General features: G+C 34.9%; 1 protein-coding gene across 10 annotated transcripts in view; it reads right to left on the reverse strand.

Moving 5' to 3' along the window:
- cpx (complexin) overlaps nt 1-18450 on the reverse strand; it is an 818351-nt gene that overhangs the window by 34889 nt on the left and 765012 nt on the right. For all 10 annotated transcript variants that reach the window (XM_067760772.1, XM_067760773.1, XM_067760776.1 and 7 more), the window contains one exon: nt 7740-7872. In XM_067760772.1, coding sequence (XP_067616873.1) covers nt 7740-7872 — 133 coding nt within the window. The remainder of the gene's footprint in view (nt 1-7739; nt 7873-18450) is intronic.

The raw sequence follows: 18450 nt of genomic DNA on the forward strand, positions 1-18450 counted from the left end.
ATACAAAATTTCAGCGAATTCGCTCCGTTTAACGCAAGACAAATCCAAATTTAAATTTAAAAGTGTGTGCAGTATTTTGTGTTTTTGGCCCTACAGTCGGAAAGTTCAGCCTACTCAATGAAACTTCTCCTAACGGACTGAGGCTGATTAAATTTGCCGGTGCTCGAAACATGGTCATATCCAGCACAAGGTTAATGCATAAAAAGATACATCAAGCTGCATGGCTGTTTCCTGATCAAAATACTCGCAATCAGGTCGATCACGTTGTGATAGACGGACGGCATGCCTCCAGTGTTTTAGATGTGCGCACGATCCGAGGACCTAATATCGACTCGGACCATTATCTCGTTGCAGCCAAAATACGCACCCGCCTCAGCGCGGCTAAAACCAAGGAACAAAAAACACAAGGAAAGCTAGACGTCGAAAAGCTTCAATCACAACACACTGCCAATGATTTCGCAACTCGACTCTCACATCTGCTCTCTGAGAGCACAACTCAGCCTGAAGGACTATAGGAGCAGTGGGAGCACATCTCCAAAGCACTTCGTACTGCCGCCGAGGAAAAAATTGGTTACCGGCGGCCACGAAAAAACAACGTGTACGATGAAGAATGCCGCGTTGCAACCGAAAGAAAAGAAGCTGCCTACAGGGCTACCTTAAAAGCGAGCTCGACAAGAAGAGTGTGTGAACGCTATCGTGAGTTGAAAAGGGAAGCGACACGCCTTTTCAGGAAGAAAAAAGCAGAAGCAGAAAGGGGTGAGTGCGAGGAGCTTGAGCTGCTAGCCACCAGGAATAACGCCCGAAAATTTTACCAAAAAATACGGCGATAGATGGAAGGTTTTAAGACCGGAGCAAACTCCTGTAGGTATGAAAACGGCGACCTTCTAAGTGATGTCCAGAGAGTGCTTAGATTATGGAGGGAACACTTCTCTGCTCTCCTAAACGGAGGCAGCGATTCACCGAGCAGAGATGATGAACCCGATCCCGCAATCGATGATGATGTAATATATGTCCCCCCGCCCGATTATGATGAAGTTAGAATAGCAATAACCAGATTGAAAAACAACAAGGCCGTGGGCTGATGGATTGCCTGCGGAGTTATTCATGTACGGCGGCGAGAAGTTGGTAAGGCGCATGCAGCAGCTTATTTGCAAAATAGGGGCGGAAGAGTGCATGCCCGACGGTTGGAATATAAGTGCTCTTTGCCCAGTCCACAACAAGGGGGATACTGCAAAATGCACCAACTATTGTGGAATCAGCCTTCTTAATATCGCATATAAGGTCCTTTCAAATGTATTGCGCGAAAGATTGAAGCCCACCGTGGACCGGCCGATTGGACCTTATCAGTGCGGCTTCAGACCTGGTAAATCTACCATCCACCAGATTTTCACAATGCGCCAAATCTTGGAAAAAACCTGTGAAAAAAGAATCGACACACATCACCTCTTCGTCGACTTTAAAGCCGCCATCGATAGAACGAAAAGGAGCTGCCTATATGCCGCTATGTCTGAATTTGGTTTCCCCGCAAAACTTATACGGCTGTGCAAAACGTTGAGCAACACCATCAGCTCAGTCAGAATTGGGAAGGACCTCTCCGAGCCATTCGAAACTAAACTAGGTTTCAGACAGGGTGACCCCCTATCATGCGATTTCTTTAATTTGATGCTGGAGAAAATTATACTAGCTGGCATATGCTGATGACATTGATATCATCGGCCTAAACACCCGCGTTGTTAGTTCTGCTTACTCCAAACTGGAAAAAGAAGCGGTAAAGATGGGTTTGATGGTGAATGAGGACAAAACGAAGTACCTGCTGTCATCGAGCAAAGAGTCAGCGCTTACGCGCCTAGGCAACGACGCTACTGTTGGCAGCCATAATTCCGAAATAATAAAAGACTTCGTTTATTTGGGAACCAGCATCAACACTAGCAACAATATCAGCACTGAAATCAAGCGAAGAATCAATCTTGCCAATAAATGCTACTTTGGCCTAGGTAGACAATTGAAAAGTAAAGTCCTCTCTCGGCGAATGAAAATCATACTCTACAAGTCACTTATCGTACCCTACCTGCTATATGGGTAGAAAACGATTTAAACTCCCTTGGTGTGACCAATTGGCGCCGGTTGGCGGAGCGAAGGAGCGATTGGCGCGCCTTGTTGGACGGCCAAAACCGTTAAGATGGATAAGCGCCAATTAAGTAAGTAATTAAGTGCAGTATTTTAGCTTCTTATCTCAAATTATGCTTGGGGATTTTGCGTGTTTTAAACATTTGAGGGATATAAGATATCTTTTTTGTAGTATTTGAATCATTTTCCTAATATAAAGTATATTACATATATAATATTTCCAATGTAAATATAAAAAAAAAAACATTTTTCACAATTTTCGCCAAAAATGGTGAAATAAATTGGGGATAGATTTTACCTCTTTGAATATAATATAGAACCAACAGTGATATGTTAATGAAATTTTTGTATGTTCCACTTCTCACATTAAAAAGGGCCAATAGAAAATATCAACGAAATCGGGAGACATTAATATAGGTTTTATGGGGAGGCACACTGTATGGGAGTGTGAGTAAGTGGAATTTCTTTTTAGGCAAAAACCAAAAAACCTTGGCAGAGCTCTACATTTTGCATTGCCACGAAGTCAGTTTCAAAGATATTACAAAAATTTTTGTGGATATAAACTGTACCTATTCTTCCTATTGAGTTTGATACTTTTTTCTCTACCTAGAAAACAGTGGTTAAATACATGAATAAGCAATAATTGTGTATTCACAACTAACCTTTATTTCCTTCTTCTGTGATTTTCTTCACATTAAAACTTATAAGCGAGTTCACAACGTAGTTACAGAGAAATAAAAATAGCACATAAAAACTCAAATAAACACAAAGCGTATACTAGCAATCCGATTCAAAATAATTTTAATTGACTTTATTTCAAATACGATTTCGACAATTTCAAATGCAATTACAATCAATGTAAACGATGTAGATACGTGCATTAAAAATTAAAATAGTAATCAACACAAAAAAGTACATACGAATACATAATAAAGTTTAGATGGCAAAGAGAAATAGAATGAAAAATTGAGCGCAATTAACGATTTTACAGTAGATAACATACAATTCGCAATAGCTTAAGTAAAGCCAACTTTAAGAATGTTATATATTCGTTCTTTCGTCAATGAATGTCTTGACTTGAAACTGAGTTTACCTACATATCTTCTAGTCAATTATTATTATTATTATCTTAAGTATTCTGGTACCCAACTAGCAATTCTGTTTCCGAAAATGGCTTACCGTATATTTAGATATAACCGATTTTAATACTAAGTTCATTTTTATTTGTTTAATTGTTTTTCGTAAGCGTTCGTAAGCGTTGGGAGCGAATATTTGGTAACGTTAAACTTTTTTTTTCTTTATGAATTGTAGTGAGCATATTCTGTTATGAATCTGTTTTGGTTTCCATCATATATTATTTTATATACCTTAAATATGTTAGGTTAATGTGTTAAATTTAAAACTTGAATGTTTTATTATTATGCTGTTATTTAATATCTGTTGTACTATAAAAGATCGTACATGATCTTATTGTACTAATATATATTTCTTTTAATAAATGAAATGAAATAACGTAACAACTTATTAACCGTTAACCGTTTTAAAAACAACCATTTTCGTGATTTCATTTTACGTGTGTGTATTAGTTTGTTTATAAATATAATATTACACCAGTTGCCTTTAGTGTTATTTAGTTTTTATTTTTAATTTGTTATTATTAGTTGGTTGTTAATTGAGTGAATGTTGTTATTTTCTGTCTAACTTTTTTCTTTTTTCTTTTTGGTTTTAAGTGAATTGGTAAAGTAGAGAGTAAAAAAATAAGATTATAGTAAAAAAAGTGATAAAGAAATGAAAAAAGTTATCAAACTAACGTAGAATAACACACGAAAAGAGTTTAGCGTTTAAATGAAAGTTTACTGTATAAACTGAAAAGTTGTAAAGCTAACAAAAAGCACTTTTTTACTACTTCGAAAGGATTGATTGGTTATTCAATACTTTATCGTTGCTATGTTGTTTCCTTTTTTGTATGTGGGTTGTGTTGACTTCGTTTTATTTAGATGACCTGCATACGTAACTAGTTAATTTGTTAGCCAAGAGTAGAAGGAATATTAAATTGAAGCAATCGATGACACGTTTTGGTATACACACACATACATATTGACGATCATCAAAGGATAATTTTGAGCGCGGAATAATAAATAATTTAAACTACGGGGTATATGAGACATATTACTACTTTGACGATGTTCGCTCATACGTGCATACTGTACACTCACGGAAAAAAGGATTGGCACAAAGACTTTCTGCTTTTTTCAAAACATTTAGGTTAAGAAAAATAGTGTTCGCTATTTTCTTTAAAAAACATGTACAAATATGTAATACAAGCAATATAAACTAATTTGCAAGATCTTACACAAAATTTGATAAAATTCGATATAAGAATCTTCAGTAAAATTTTCACTAAGAATTTCTAGAATTTTTCTGAGTGTGTAACTATGAATTATTGGAGCGACTTTCTATTTTATTACATTCTGCAAAGCAATTTGCAGATAACTAACAGGTCTAGTGTCAGTATGTATGTTGGTCCCACATCCAACAAGGCTCTTGATATTACATTTAGCTCTAAATGCGCTATAGCAAGGTATGATTGGAGAGTCCTTGATAGGTAATTTTTCTCAGACCAAGCGTATGTTAGCTTCAGCACTCCGCAAAAGAGGGTAGAGAAGGGAAAACATTTAGAAACTGTAGAACAACGGCCTGGAGAAAGTTCAAGGAATATTTAGAAACGAAACTGGGGCAACCCAAAGAAATTGCCACTTTAGAAGAACTGGAGGAATCCAATAACTTCCTATGTTGTTGTAGCAGTGAATAGCTTCCTTTCAGAGACGCTTATAACTGGATACAATAGAGCTTTTCACCTAAGAAGATTCAGCGGAAAAGCTAAGTCATTATAGAGAAAGGAGCTGAGTCTTCTTAGGAGACAGGTGAAATAAATGTTCAAGCTGGAAAAGGTCGCAGAAAACGAAATCAGCAGGGACGAGTACCAGGGTCTGTTGGCGAGCTACAAGCGCAAAGTCCACAGGGCGAAGACAGCCTCAGGGGCAATTTTTATGACGTAATTCGAGTACTTAAGCAAAACAGTGCGGTTGACGAAAGCCTCGGCTTGGAGAAATATAGTTCAGAGACTAATAAAGAAAGAGAACGGGAAATAGTCACGCCGTAGTGAAGAGTTTCTTGAAGCGCTTCTCGAAATACATTTCCCATCCCGATATAATGCAGAAGAGCCAGCAGACAACACCAATACTTCCAACGCGAAGCGGGTAGTGGTGGGCTTGGTGAATGATACCAAGATCGAATGGGCATTGAACCTGTAGCTACGCTTAATATGCCTGACGCAGATGGTATATTGCCTGTCATGCTTCAAACCTCGAGAGGAGCGATCAAATAATGGCTTATAACACAATGGTTGGATACATAAGACTGAATCATGTACCCAATTCTTGGAGAACTGCTGCTATCGATTTCCTACCAAGGCGAGGAAGATTAATTATATGTATCCCAAAGGCCTCCGTGGTGTGGTTTTAGCGTGCTCCGCATACCGCACCGAAGTTCCTGGGTTCACGCCCCGTGCAAAGCAACATCAAAATTTTATAAACTAGCTTTTTTAATTACAAGAAAGCTTTTCTAAGCTCGATCGCCGCTCTGCAGTGATTTGGCAAGCAATCCGAGTATATTTCTACCATGAAAAGATTCTCAGTGAAAATTCATCTGCCTTGCAGATGCCCTTCGGAGTCGACATAAAACATGTAGGTTCTGTCCCACCAATTTTTAGAAAAAATTAAAAGGAGCACGACGCAAATTGGAAGAGAAGCTTGGCCTAAAATCTATTCGTGGGGGGGGGGGGGGATAATCGCGCCTTATATTTTTTTTGTTAGAGATTACAGACTTATTAGCTTAACATCATTTCTGCTCAAAACCTTTCAAAGGCTGATAGATGTCTTTATAAAGTCCAACATAGGTGAAAAACTGGTGTCACTGGTGGAAAATGGGTTAAACTGCAGCCTCATAAATTTTTACACTGACAACCAAGCACCGATGAAGGTTTTAATCTCTCAAAATACAACATATAAAAGTATGTTAGATATTAAGCTGTCCCTGGAAAGAATCGGGAGAGGGAAAAATATACATCTAAAAGATGGAAATGAAAAATCGGATGAGCTAGCTAAACGATCGCATCGCTTGAAGCTTGTACGTTCCAATGTACATTCCAATAAGATTGGGCCAGATTAAGAGAAGGCGAAACCCTACCGTGATTGACTAAGCGGGAGAGGCGTGGACTGAGCGCGGGGCTGCAAAATGTCGAAGATCATTTGCAGGTCTTACAACCTTAAACTAAAAAAGCTACTCCTATAATTGAAAAGAGGGGACTCGATGCTCATAATGGGTATTTTGACTAAACACTGCCTTCTAGCGTCACTTATTTTTTGATTACGCCTTTTGGGAAGTGTGGGTGGAGAAGGGAACAATCGAGCACGTTTTATGCGCATGCCCTGCGCTACCAAGACTAAAGCCTCATCTATTAGGAGCGACACTGCTATCAAATCTAGAAGCAGCAAGTAGCATAGGTCCTAGGAATCTTCTAGTATTTGCCAAGAGAACGTAGATATTTTATAGGTCCTGGTCCTGGTCCTGAAAAGGTTTTTCAGATAAGTTATTGAGTGGAGAGTCAGTCCACCCAGCCTTATCTATTACATATTTGTATATACTTTTATAAAAAATAAGTTCAAATTTGCTTTCTAAGTGAAAAAAGCATTATTTTTCTTACGAGTGTATATAATTCTATATAAATAATTTTTGTATACTTTTTTTTTGTAATAACGTCGATTAGCCTACGTGACTACGATGAGTTTTTTTACTACACCCCATTCAGCGAAGTCTTTCAACATCTAACATATTAAATATTCCATGGCTGCGTTGTTCCACAAGCAATTATCGTCGTTTATGATTGGTTTATTGGTTAATTATTTTTAATGCTTCTCGAGCTCTTAGGTAATTAAATAGTTTAACCGTTAAGCCTACTACGTTTGTGTATACAAATGTGATTTTTTTTCTAGCGTTTTTACTAAACGTAGTCTATCCTGCAATATTTAGATTTTTTGCTCGTGTTGGAAAATATATGTGAATTAATTTCTTCATGTTTTAGGTTTATATACAGTTAAAAAAAATCTTAATTACATAGTTTTTTTAGAACAAAACAAAAAGAAAAAAAAAAAAACACAAAAATCCACGACATCAAAACTAAAAAACAAAAAAGCATGAAATAAGAACTATTTTGCAGCACACACATCAAAACTAGCGCTAACATTGAAGTGTAAGACATGTAATAAATAGCATTAGTAGTAGTTTTGTAGTATTAGTATTTATGTCTTAAATTTATACATGTGTAGTATATTAGAAGTAGTAGTAGAAAGTTGTGTAGAATAGTCGAAGGTTTTAGTAGTTTTGTTATACTTTTTTCGGGTTGTGTTTCATAAAGAATTTTACTTGTTATTATTGTGCGTTAAAATTCAACACGGTTTTTTTAGTATTAAAATTTCATAGTTTTTTTTTTTTAATGCGATGTTAAAAAAATGCGGAAAAGATAATAATTTATCATAAACTTTGCAACTTACTTGTAAAATCGTCCAGCTCTTCCTGTTCCGCTTCGGCAGCTAACTCTTCGGGTGTCTTCTTCTTTCGCATCAGCGGATTAGGTTCTTCTTGAGGCATGGCTTCTACGATTTCTTCTTTTTTCTTGATATTGTACTGTAATGAGTGATTTAAAAGGAAAACAGCATATTTTAGATTTACAAGTTTTAATAAATTTGTGTTATCTTTTAGTTGCTGTTTTAATTTGTAATTTTTTTTTTTTCATTGTCTTTGATAGATTCTTTGTCATTTTCATACTTTTCGTGAATAAGAGATGATATACTTATTAAGTTCGTACAGCTGAAGAATAAGAAGTGTTGGACTCATCAAGAAGTGTACCGAAATTATGACCTTAGAAATTATCACAAGCGCTATTTGCTGAGAAACCTTCAATAGTGATCATAAATGTTATATTTATTTCATACATCTAATAGCAAGTATTCGAAATAGAAATGAAAAATTACCACTCAAATCCTCTTTTTATTCATCTTAAATAAAGTTCCACTAAAACTTTAAATCCTCTTTTATAAATAAGTAAAACAAAATATCTAGAAATCCAATTACAAATAATTTTTGTCGACGACAGCATTCTATTTACCTACTTATCTTTATTAGTTTGCAAAAAAATTGAGTGTCCCCCTTCTTTTGATGTCAATTTTACGTTGACATAAATTGAATTACATAAAAACAGTTCGTGTCAACTACAAGTATCTTACGAATCGGGTTAGCTAGAGATGTAAGAGTTCAAGAGTGAGGATGATTTGCTGAATCCAGACAAATATATTTATGTATATGTACGTTTGATTGAATGTATGTATGTGTATGCAGTCATCATTTGTTGCTGTTATGTCAGGTGCGCTTTGTGTTTATTGTTGTTTTTTTGTTTGCTGTCTTGGTAATATGATTGTATATTTTCTCAATTCAATTTTATTTAACCCAGTATTATCTGTGACCCTTCATTCCTTGGTGCATGACAATTCATTTATTCAGTTATACTCGTATCTTGGCTTTGCTCAATCGTCGGGGTATGAAAGTATGTCCTTATGTATATTTTTTTTTGTTTTTTTTTTAGAAATGTAAACCACTATATTTGACAAGTATGCACAGATTGTAACTGCACAATGTCAACGTGCCACTTTACAATTTTCCAAGAAAAGGTGATCGATTTGATGGCAACACAAAGATATTAACTTCATGTACTCGTATTTAGACAGATTCACTTTTAAGGGTTACTCTTTTGTTTGAGGAGTTGGATTCATTCACCTTTGAATTTATTTAGAAAAATTACACTAAACAGAGTATAATGCTAACTAAGCACTGTTACGAAAATACAATATCGAATGCAAAGTATAGATATTACCGCTATTGCTCGTCATTTAACGAGCACCGGATAATATCGAATGAAAAAAGATTGTACACTTAAAGTCTCGGTAGTAAATTTATGATACCGTTATGAATTTTAAGAATTCTCGATTATTCTTTGCTTTCCGTTATAGGTGAGGATCACTGAACTACCAAATAAATAAGCTCCAATATTCCGTAAATCAAAATATTCTTTATATACCACGAAAATGGTACTAGAACTCTACAATTTACATGTTTGCGTACTTCACTTATACATGTTAAAATTAAACTAAATCATTATTATTAATTGAATCGAGTTATTATTATTATATTATTAATTTCGTTTGTCATTATTTTTCTCTCATGCTCTAGAATCTTTGCTTTCAAACATCCCGAAAAGTTGCTTATTTAATTTTCGTTTCTGTGTCTCATAGGTATTTGCTGTAGGTATATACATGTGTGTGTTGTTTATGTTATGGCATGTACGCTCTCTATTGGTGTGTAAATACATGTGTGTTGTCATCTCCGCCCATTGTTGCCGTTTACATGTGTGTGTACTGTCGTCTGCGCTCACTCCCAGCAAAAACTGGCATAAGCGGTTGTGAGCAATAAGGAATACTGGTCTTACTATTGATAGATAGACCTTAGATTAATGTAAATGAAGTGCACCAAACGCCTAATAATAACGTCTTCTTTAGGGCTTATTTACACTACAAATAAGCCTTATCTCTCACCAAAAAAAAAATAAAAAAATAAAAAAATAAAGAAAAAGGTGATAAAAAATTTTAAGGACTACCTTTATATAAATGGACCAAAAAAATAGAAAGCAATTTTTCTTTTAATACAGACATAGTCTTGTTGAATTTTGACTAAAAAACGTTAACAATAGCTCTTGTAAGAATTTTGGGATTTAAAACTATAAAGGTGGAGCGCAATCTTTCAATTTAAGGCAAACCATGTACTTGGGATTAACTAATTGATTATTTAAAATTTAAACACACGCTCTACCTTTATAACTTTAAATCCCAAAATTTTTTTCCAAGAGCTATTGTTAAAGTTTTTTAGTCAAAATTCAACAAGACTATGTCTGTATTAAAGGAAAAATTGCCTTCTATTTTTTGGTCCATTTATATAAAGGTAGTCCTTAAATTTTTTATCATCTTTTTATTTTAAATTTTTTAGTACTGCCTACAAAAAGGCAATTGCAACTTTGATTAGTAATTTAAGTAATTCCTAAGTGAAATTTCTTATTTTTATTTATTTGTTCAAAATAGCAAGATTTAATAGAATTAGTGGAATTTTCGCTGACAACACTGGCGAAAACAACAGAATTCCACCTCGAAGCATAACCAGAGAATTTCACCTCGTTTGTCAGCTACTTAATTTGCACAGCTGAAAATCGTGGTGAAATTCGCATACGCCTGGAAGTCTAAAAGAATCGTGGTGAAAGTCGCGTACGCTTAAAAGTATGCAAGGACGTGCATTGAGTTGGGCCTTCAACGAGGTGGAATTCTACAACGCCTGCAACACTCAGGAGGCTAGCCATGAAGGTATGGCCTAATCTTCTAAATAGTTCGACTTGTGCGTTACGTAGGTCAAATTTTTTGATCAAGCATTGCACTCTCGCCGAGTTTTAAACTATATTTCAGGTTTCAAGTATCTAGATATCCAGGAAGTTAGTTAAAAATCTATTGCAAGATTCCCAATTTAAAATTAGTCTTCTATATATCTCGACCCATACGCCACCTAGCGAAATTTTTTTTAATAAAATATTGCATTGTCACCGGGTTCTGACTTACGGAATAAGCTTCATGCCTCTAGCTCTTCGGGAACTTACTCGAAAATCGATCGCAAGATTCCCCCTGTTTTTAAAGGATTTGCTGTTATCTTGACTAGCGCGCCACCTAGCGGAACTTTGTTTTCTATAAGTTGTATTGCCACCAGGCCTCTAACTAAGTGCCAAGTTTCAAGTCCTAGGTAACCGGAAAGTTAGTTAAAAATGGATTGAAAGATTCCCAAATTAAAATTTGTTTTCTTACTATCTCGATCCGCGTGCCACCTAGCGAATTTTTTTGGTGAAATATTGCATTGGCACCGGGTTCTGACTTACGCCTCAAGTTTCGTATCTCCAGCTCACCGGGAAGTTACTCAAATATCGATTGCAAGATTCCCTGCGTTTTTTGAGGGATTTTCAGGGATTTTTATTTATCTCGATTCGTCTGCCACCTGGCGGCATCTTATTTCCCACGAATTGTAGTGCCATCGACTCGCAAACTATGTGCTAAGTTTCAAGTCTCTGGATCACCGAGAAGTTAGTTAAAAGTCGATCGCAAAATTTCCATTTTAAAATTAATTTTCTGTATATCTCGATCCGTGCGCCACCTATCGGATTTTTTTCACTTGCATTGTAATGTCTCTCAGACCTCAACTATGTTCTATGTATCAAGTGTCCAGCTCAACGGGAAGTTACCGAAAAAGACTTTTTCGTGGGTCAAAAATTCGTACGAAAATGAGGGGACAAACAATAAATAAATAAATATAAATAAAGGTATAAATATAAAAAATGTAAGTTGTCTAAATTTAAAGGGGATAAATGATAAATAAAACGTAACTCTAGACGAAATGTATCGTATTATAATTTTTAGGAAACTTGACTTTCTTTTTATTTGAAAAATTAGCATGGCAAAAAAAAAATTTCAAATAAATCTTTTTTTGTCGTTTCAAAGAACTAAAAAAGGTGTTAATTCTAGTTGTTGTTGTAGCGATAAGGTTACCCCCTGAATGCTTTGGGGAGTGTTATCGATGTGATGGTCCTTTGCCGGATATAGATCCGGTACGGTGCTAGCCCGACCATCTCAGGAACGATTTATATGGCCACATTAAACCTTCATGCCATTTCTCCCGCCCCACCCACAAGTTCCATGAGTAGCTTGGGGTCTGAGCCTCGTCTGTTACTAAAACAGGATTCGTTGCGGATAGGTGAGGTTGATAATTGGGTTTGGAGAAGCTATATATTGCGCTGGCAACCTGAAGGGTTTCGCTACACAACCCCTTGAATCTGGTATTTTACTCGCCTCTTACGACAGGCATACCTACGGCGGGCATAGTCTGACCCCCTAACCCGTTGGGGAACTGTTAATTCTTAATATAATTCTATGTATACATGGAGCACAAAAACCCTATGAACGTTTGATGACAGAAAATGGTTATTGAGTTAGAAAGGAGAAAATTAATGAAAACATGTTTTCTTGCTCCAGTTTTGCGTTTAACCGACGGATATAACTCCACACCTTCCAGGGTCATTTTCAATAAGAAAATTGGTAAACAATTACTTTTATAGTTAAAGTTTTGTACTAGAGGCTGAAGTAAAACCTTTAACAGTCACATTAGGCTACTTTATCCAAAAAATAAAATCGAGGATGATTTCAGTAACGTCTGACACCTTTCTATCACAAAATATCGTTTTAGCTTTATTTTGACCAAATTTGGTCTCTGGCATTGATATTAGAGAAAAATTAAAAAGTTTACAATAGTCGATGGTTACTAGGACATGTTTCTGAATTTCACTTCTTCATCAGCTGGCTTCTCGGGAGCTGAGTATTGAACTTGTTGTTGTTGTTTTTGTAGCGATAAGGTTGCTCCACGAAGGCTTTGGGAGTGTTATCGATGTGATAGTCCTTTGCCGGATACAGATCCGGTACGCTCCGGTACCATAGCACCATTAAGGTGCTAGCTCGACCATCTCGGGAACGATTTATGTGGCCACATTAAACCTTCAGGCCATTCCCTCCCTCCCCACCCCCAAGTTGGGGTCGCCAGAGCCTCGTCTGTTAGTGAAACAGGATTCGCCGCAGATAGGTGAGGTTGACAGTTGGGTTTGGAGAAGCTATATATTGCGCTGGCAATAAAAAAATATATATGGAGTATTCCATCCCATTTCGACCAATTTTGAACCCGACCCTTTTAGAATTGGCTGAAAGTTTTTCTTCTTTTTCTAGCTTACGAAAGACGTTTTCATCCAACTCAAAAAAAGTTATGAATTAAAAAAAAACACCGTTTTTGTTTTCAAAATGCTATAACTTTTTCAAAAATTGACCGTTTGGGATCGTTTTTTTTTAAATATATTTTTAAATGTACTTTTCGGAAAAAATTCAAAACAATTTTTAAAGTTATTTTTTTGTAATTTTTAAGTTTTTCGAATTTAGCCCTTTTTTTCTCATAAAAAACTTCAATCAACTCTGCAATCATCCCCATTAATCCCGGAGTGGGCCGAGAATTTTTTTTTTTTTTTTTATTTAATTGAAAAAAAAAACTTAACAATTTTTTCCGAAAAGTACATTTAAAAACATATTTAAAAAAAAAAAAATGATCCCAAACGGTCAATTTTTGAAAAAGTTGTAGCATTTTGAAAAAAAAACACCGTTTTTTTTCAAAATATTTAAAACTTATTTTGAGTTGGAAAACAGTTTTTTTTTTCAAAATGCTATAACTTTTTCAAAAATAGACCGTTTGGGATCATTTTTTTTTAAATATGTTTTTAAATGTACTTTTCGGAAAAAATACAAAAAAAATATGTAAGTATTTTTCCAATTAAATAAAAAAAAAAAGATTCTCGGTCCACTCCGGGATTAGTGGGCATGATTGCAGAATTGATTGAAGTTTTTTATGAGAAAAAAAGGGCGAAATTCGAAAAATCTCGAAAAACTGAAAAACTACAAAAAAAAACTTTAAACATTTTTTTGAATTTTTTCCGAAAAGCACACTTAAAAACAAATTAAAAAAAAAAAAAGATCCCAAACGGTAAATTTTTGAAAAAGTTATAGCATTTTGAAAACAAAAACGGTGTTTTTTTTTTTAAATTCATAACTTTTTTTGAGTTGGATGAAAAAATTTGTAAAACTTCTGAAAAACGTCTTTCGTAAGCTAGAAAAAGAAGAAAAACCTTCAGCCAATTCTAAAGGGGTCGGGTTCAAAATTGGTCGAAATTGGATGGAATACTTCATATATATATTCAGTCAAAGACTACTTTGCTCGAAAAAAGTGTACAAGAGTAAATCAAAGCTATTAAAAAGAAAACCCTGTGAAATTACAAGACTTATTTTTTGCTCCCTTCCCTAAACTATCAACAAGTTTAAATATGCAAGTTTTGATTAGATGAAATTTGAAGGAAATAAAGTGCAAATACGTCAAATGCGATGAGGTAGAAGAACCCGATGCCAAAAAGTGTATTCAAAAAAGTATCGAGTGTGAAATATCGGTATCGATATGGTAAAGTATCGTATTGAAATTGATGTCCTTAGACGCACTGTAACCACAAAATATGATGAATATTTGCAGTCCCGTACAAAATTATGCTTATTTTGGCCATTCCAAATGCAGATTGCATGTACAGCACAATATAAATGCCCTAAATAGTTTGTCTCAAAAAGTTAAAGATTGTCTAAGCTAAGACCGAACTGAAAAAATACATACGATTTATCCCGTACCCAATTAAATACACCAAACAACAAAATCTATTGTGAATTAAAATAATTTTAAGCTCACCTCACTTGGTTGTATTTTGAACACTTTATAAGCGATTTCGTGGTATTATTAACATAGTTTATTATAAATTTGATCACCTTCCTCGAGGGTTATGCTTCGTCTGCTGTTTGTCTGTATTAAAAGCATGGTTTATTGATTTATTTTTGCTGCTATATTTCATTTATTCTATCTAAATAATTAGTTTGTTGTTATTTGTGTAACCTCTTTGTCACATCACCATTGTATTTTGTTTTTATTATACCGTTATACCTATGTAGTACGTACTTATTAGCATCCTTCCGGCATAATTTTGCTAATCAACTTAGGTACTTACTACCACCAGAGCTCTTCACTTACTCACGGTAAAATTGTTTCGAAGAATTCCTGTATAAAGATTTTGCTGGTTTATGTAGTATTTCAAGTCATAAACATAGCATATTTAAATGCATATTTGTGGAGATTAATTAAATGCGTATACGATTAATTAAGAGCGAACACAGCAGCAATTGTGCAAAGTGGCTTCGCAAACCGAAAACAGTGATTAAAGCAGAAAACTATGAAGCTGTGCATTAAGCAGCAAGTTACTAAAAGAGCAAGATTAATGTTTTAATAAATATTTATATGTGTATATACTTTGCCATTATAATTTATAAATTAAGGGAGGTTGGTGGCTTTCTGAAAATTTATGCTGAATTTATTTAATTTTATGATGTAGTATTTTTCACTGTTCACTAAGGTGGGAACATTGATAGGGCAAAATTATAATAAGGCAGTTCAGAATTTTGTGTATTTGACGTTATATCAATATACATATGTATATATTTGTTTTGAAAGTTGATGATTTTCTATTCAATATTGAAAAAAAAAAAACTACGGTTTTTGATGTTGCGTTTTTGCAATGACATAGCAAATGCACAGATGTGAATTTAGTTAGTGTACTGTAAAAAATATGCTTGGGAGCTATGCAACGCAATGATGCTAGACCATTTGCACAAAATCTTTATTCCCTTAATGATTGTTGATTTTGTTTAAACTTTTAAGCTATTTTATTATAACTTTTATTGTTGTAATATCCATGAGCTCATTGGCACTGCGTGACACTAAAAAAATACCTGGGAAGTGATAACATTTTTCTAGTACATCTTGAAGATCGTGAGTTAGGGGTAAAAAATCGGGTTTTCGTATCTTTGGACACTTACGAACCTATAACTTTTTTGGTTATATACCGCTTCTCAGTTTCTTTTTGGATCTTATAAGAAGAGGTTTAGATTTCATCTTCCAATGAACCAATTTTTTTCACGTCTTTTTAGGGTTTGTCAAATTTGGTGCTATCTTTATGCACTAAGTTATATGCAGACTGCACTAACCCTAACTGCATAAGAATTGAAAATTAATTATGAGTTCAGTGAGTTTTGATTTTATTATATATATTCAGAACTGATTGAGTTATTAAAATTTTCATGAAAACAAAATTTGAAAAAATTAAAATAGAATTGTATCAATACGACTAAGAAAAGTTTACTTGGCAATTGTTGCCTAATACGACTATAGCTTATGAAGTTTTCAACCGATTTTAAGCTTTTAACATTTTTATATAGAAAAAAACTTCATTATTTAAAATTCCGTAATCCTTTTTAAGATATTTTATGAATTTTGTATGTATTTACCCAATAAACCACTCATATATTCCATTCGGAAACGTTAAAATTCAAAACAAAAAAATTTGTCAAAATGTGAAGCCCTTTTTCATAACTTTTCGAGTTTCTGCTGATAAAGTCAAATTTTAAAGTTAATTTTTTACTTGATTATATAAGAGAGTGCTTTTAAAATTTCATAGAAATTGCTAATATGATGGTGGCGAAATAGGTTTCAAGCTGTTGTCCCCCTGTTATTAAACCTTGGATCACGCAGTACTGGCATTACTTTCTTTTTACGAAATATCTCACCCTTTAGCATTTTGTATAGAAATGGAGCGACGTTTTTCAACAGTTCGATCATCTCAGGAGTGCGGGTTCCAACCCCACTCCCGGGAGAAAAGGCTTTGAAAAGATTTACAAGGTAAAATCGAAACAGCTATCGCTTTGTCCGTCCTGATGTAGATTTGTTTCAATTTGTCCCTAAACCTTTAATATCCTGAAACTAAAATTTTTATTCCTCAATTCAAAGTCTGTGAACACCAATATTAAAATTTGAAAATTTTTTTAAATTAAATAAAAAAAAAGTCTCTCAGCTGGGTCCCCCTCGGCAGTGGTTTGCAAAGCACTCCTAGTGTATTTCTGCCACTAAAAACTTTTCAGTAAAAACTGATATGTTTGGCAGCATCCATTTGGAGACGACACGTCCTGCCTAGCTGCAGGAAACATTAAAAAGGAGCACACCTATTGGAAGAGATGCTCAGCTTTAATTCCGAGAAGGTAAATCATATCGAGTATTTATTAAAACGCGCTTGCGATAACCGATGACCACAACATCAGTTTAGATGTTTGGGAAATAAATTAATAATTTTAAAACTTAATTTCGTACGTGCCCCTTACAAACAATACCAAATATACTTCAATAATTATTAGTTCCACTGAACTTTCACCAGACTCCGAGACGAAATCTGGTGAATTTTTGTAGTTCCGTGCAAACGCATTCTTATTATAAGCTTTTTATAAGCTTTTATTTGCCTTCACTTGGCTGTTGTATTTAATGAAATCTTGCATGTTAAATTTGATACACTTCCCGGTGTCCGATGGAACTGAAATTTTGCACACATGTATAACTCCGATAACAATGCAATATTACTTTGTTAGAATTCGATAAATTAATCGATAACACAGTCATCGGTAAAGATTTGTGTTTACTTTGGCATAACAGGCTAAAACCCATACAAACCCGCCGGTATCTAACCGTGGATTCTGATACTTAGACGTGGTGAATCACGCGTGTCACACGTGGTGAATTTCACGCTAGCGAAAAGCGGAGACACAACCCTCTGTTGTATTTCTGTGTATAACCAACATAGCTGAATTTTTAAGGCTGTTTAACTCTGTAATCTTTTCTGTAATTTATTTTGCTTTTGGAACAATTACCTATTTGAAAAAAGCTGGCTTAAGTTATATCAAGAATTGAAAATCTTGGAAAATTTGAGCATATGTGGCAATTTTCGCAATTTTCGCAGCACTTTAGCAATACTACTGTTATTATTTGGACGCTCGAACACACCCATATTAATTGTGCATTAAATCTAAAATATACAACTCAAAAATGACTCCGGTTGTTATGTCCGCAGCATTTATTTGGTGCAAATGCAGCATAATAATTTACACGGGTCATCAATTCTTTCTCTGATTCAAAAGCTGAACTACCAGCGCTACAGTCATCAGCTCAGTGTCATCATTGCCAGTAGCGTCAATAGCACCAAACTCGCGCCTGACACACAAAAGTCATTTCACTCTATAGAGCAAGTGAAATGTACTACGCACTCACTACTAAGTATCGTCAAAAATTCGCTTGGAGTCATTTCGTCAATGAGCTACCATTGAGCTGGCACCGCATTGGCGCTGGCGCTATGTAATTTACATCACTAAAATTGCGCGAATGCCCAGGCTCATGACTTTGTTAATCCAGATGGTGAAAACGAAGACTCAAAGGAATGCAACCTTGCAAACAACAGCCGTCATTTTCAAAGTGTAAAAATTTTGTGATACAACGAACGCTAAGGCGGTTAGGCTGTTATCGGTAAGTGTTGCATACTTTTCTCCGCACTTGATTTTGTTTTACATATTTTTGGCGATGGAATTTTAGCTAAGCGAAAGTTGGAATATTAGCCGTTTTTTTATACAC

Source organism: Eurosta solidaginis, chromosome 1 (genome assembly GCF_040869045.1).
Source record: "Eurosta solidaginis isolate ZX-2024a chromosome 1, ASM4086904v1, whole genome shotgun sequence".
In the NCBI taxonomy this organism is placed as follows: domain Eukaryota; kingdom Metazoa; phylum Arthropoda; class Insecta; order Diptera; family Tephritidae; genus Eurosta; species Eurosta solidaginis.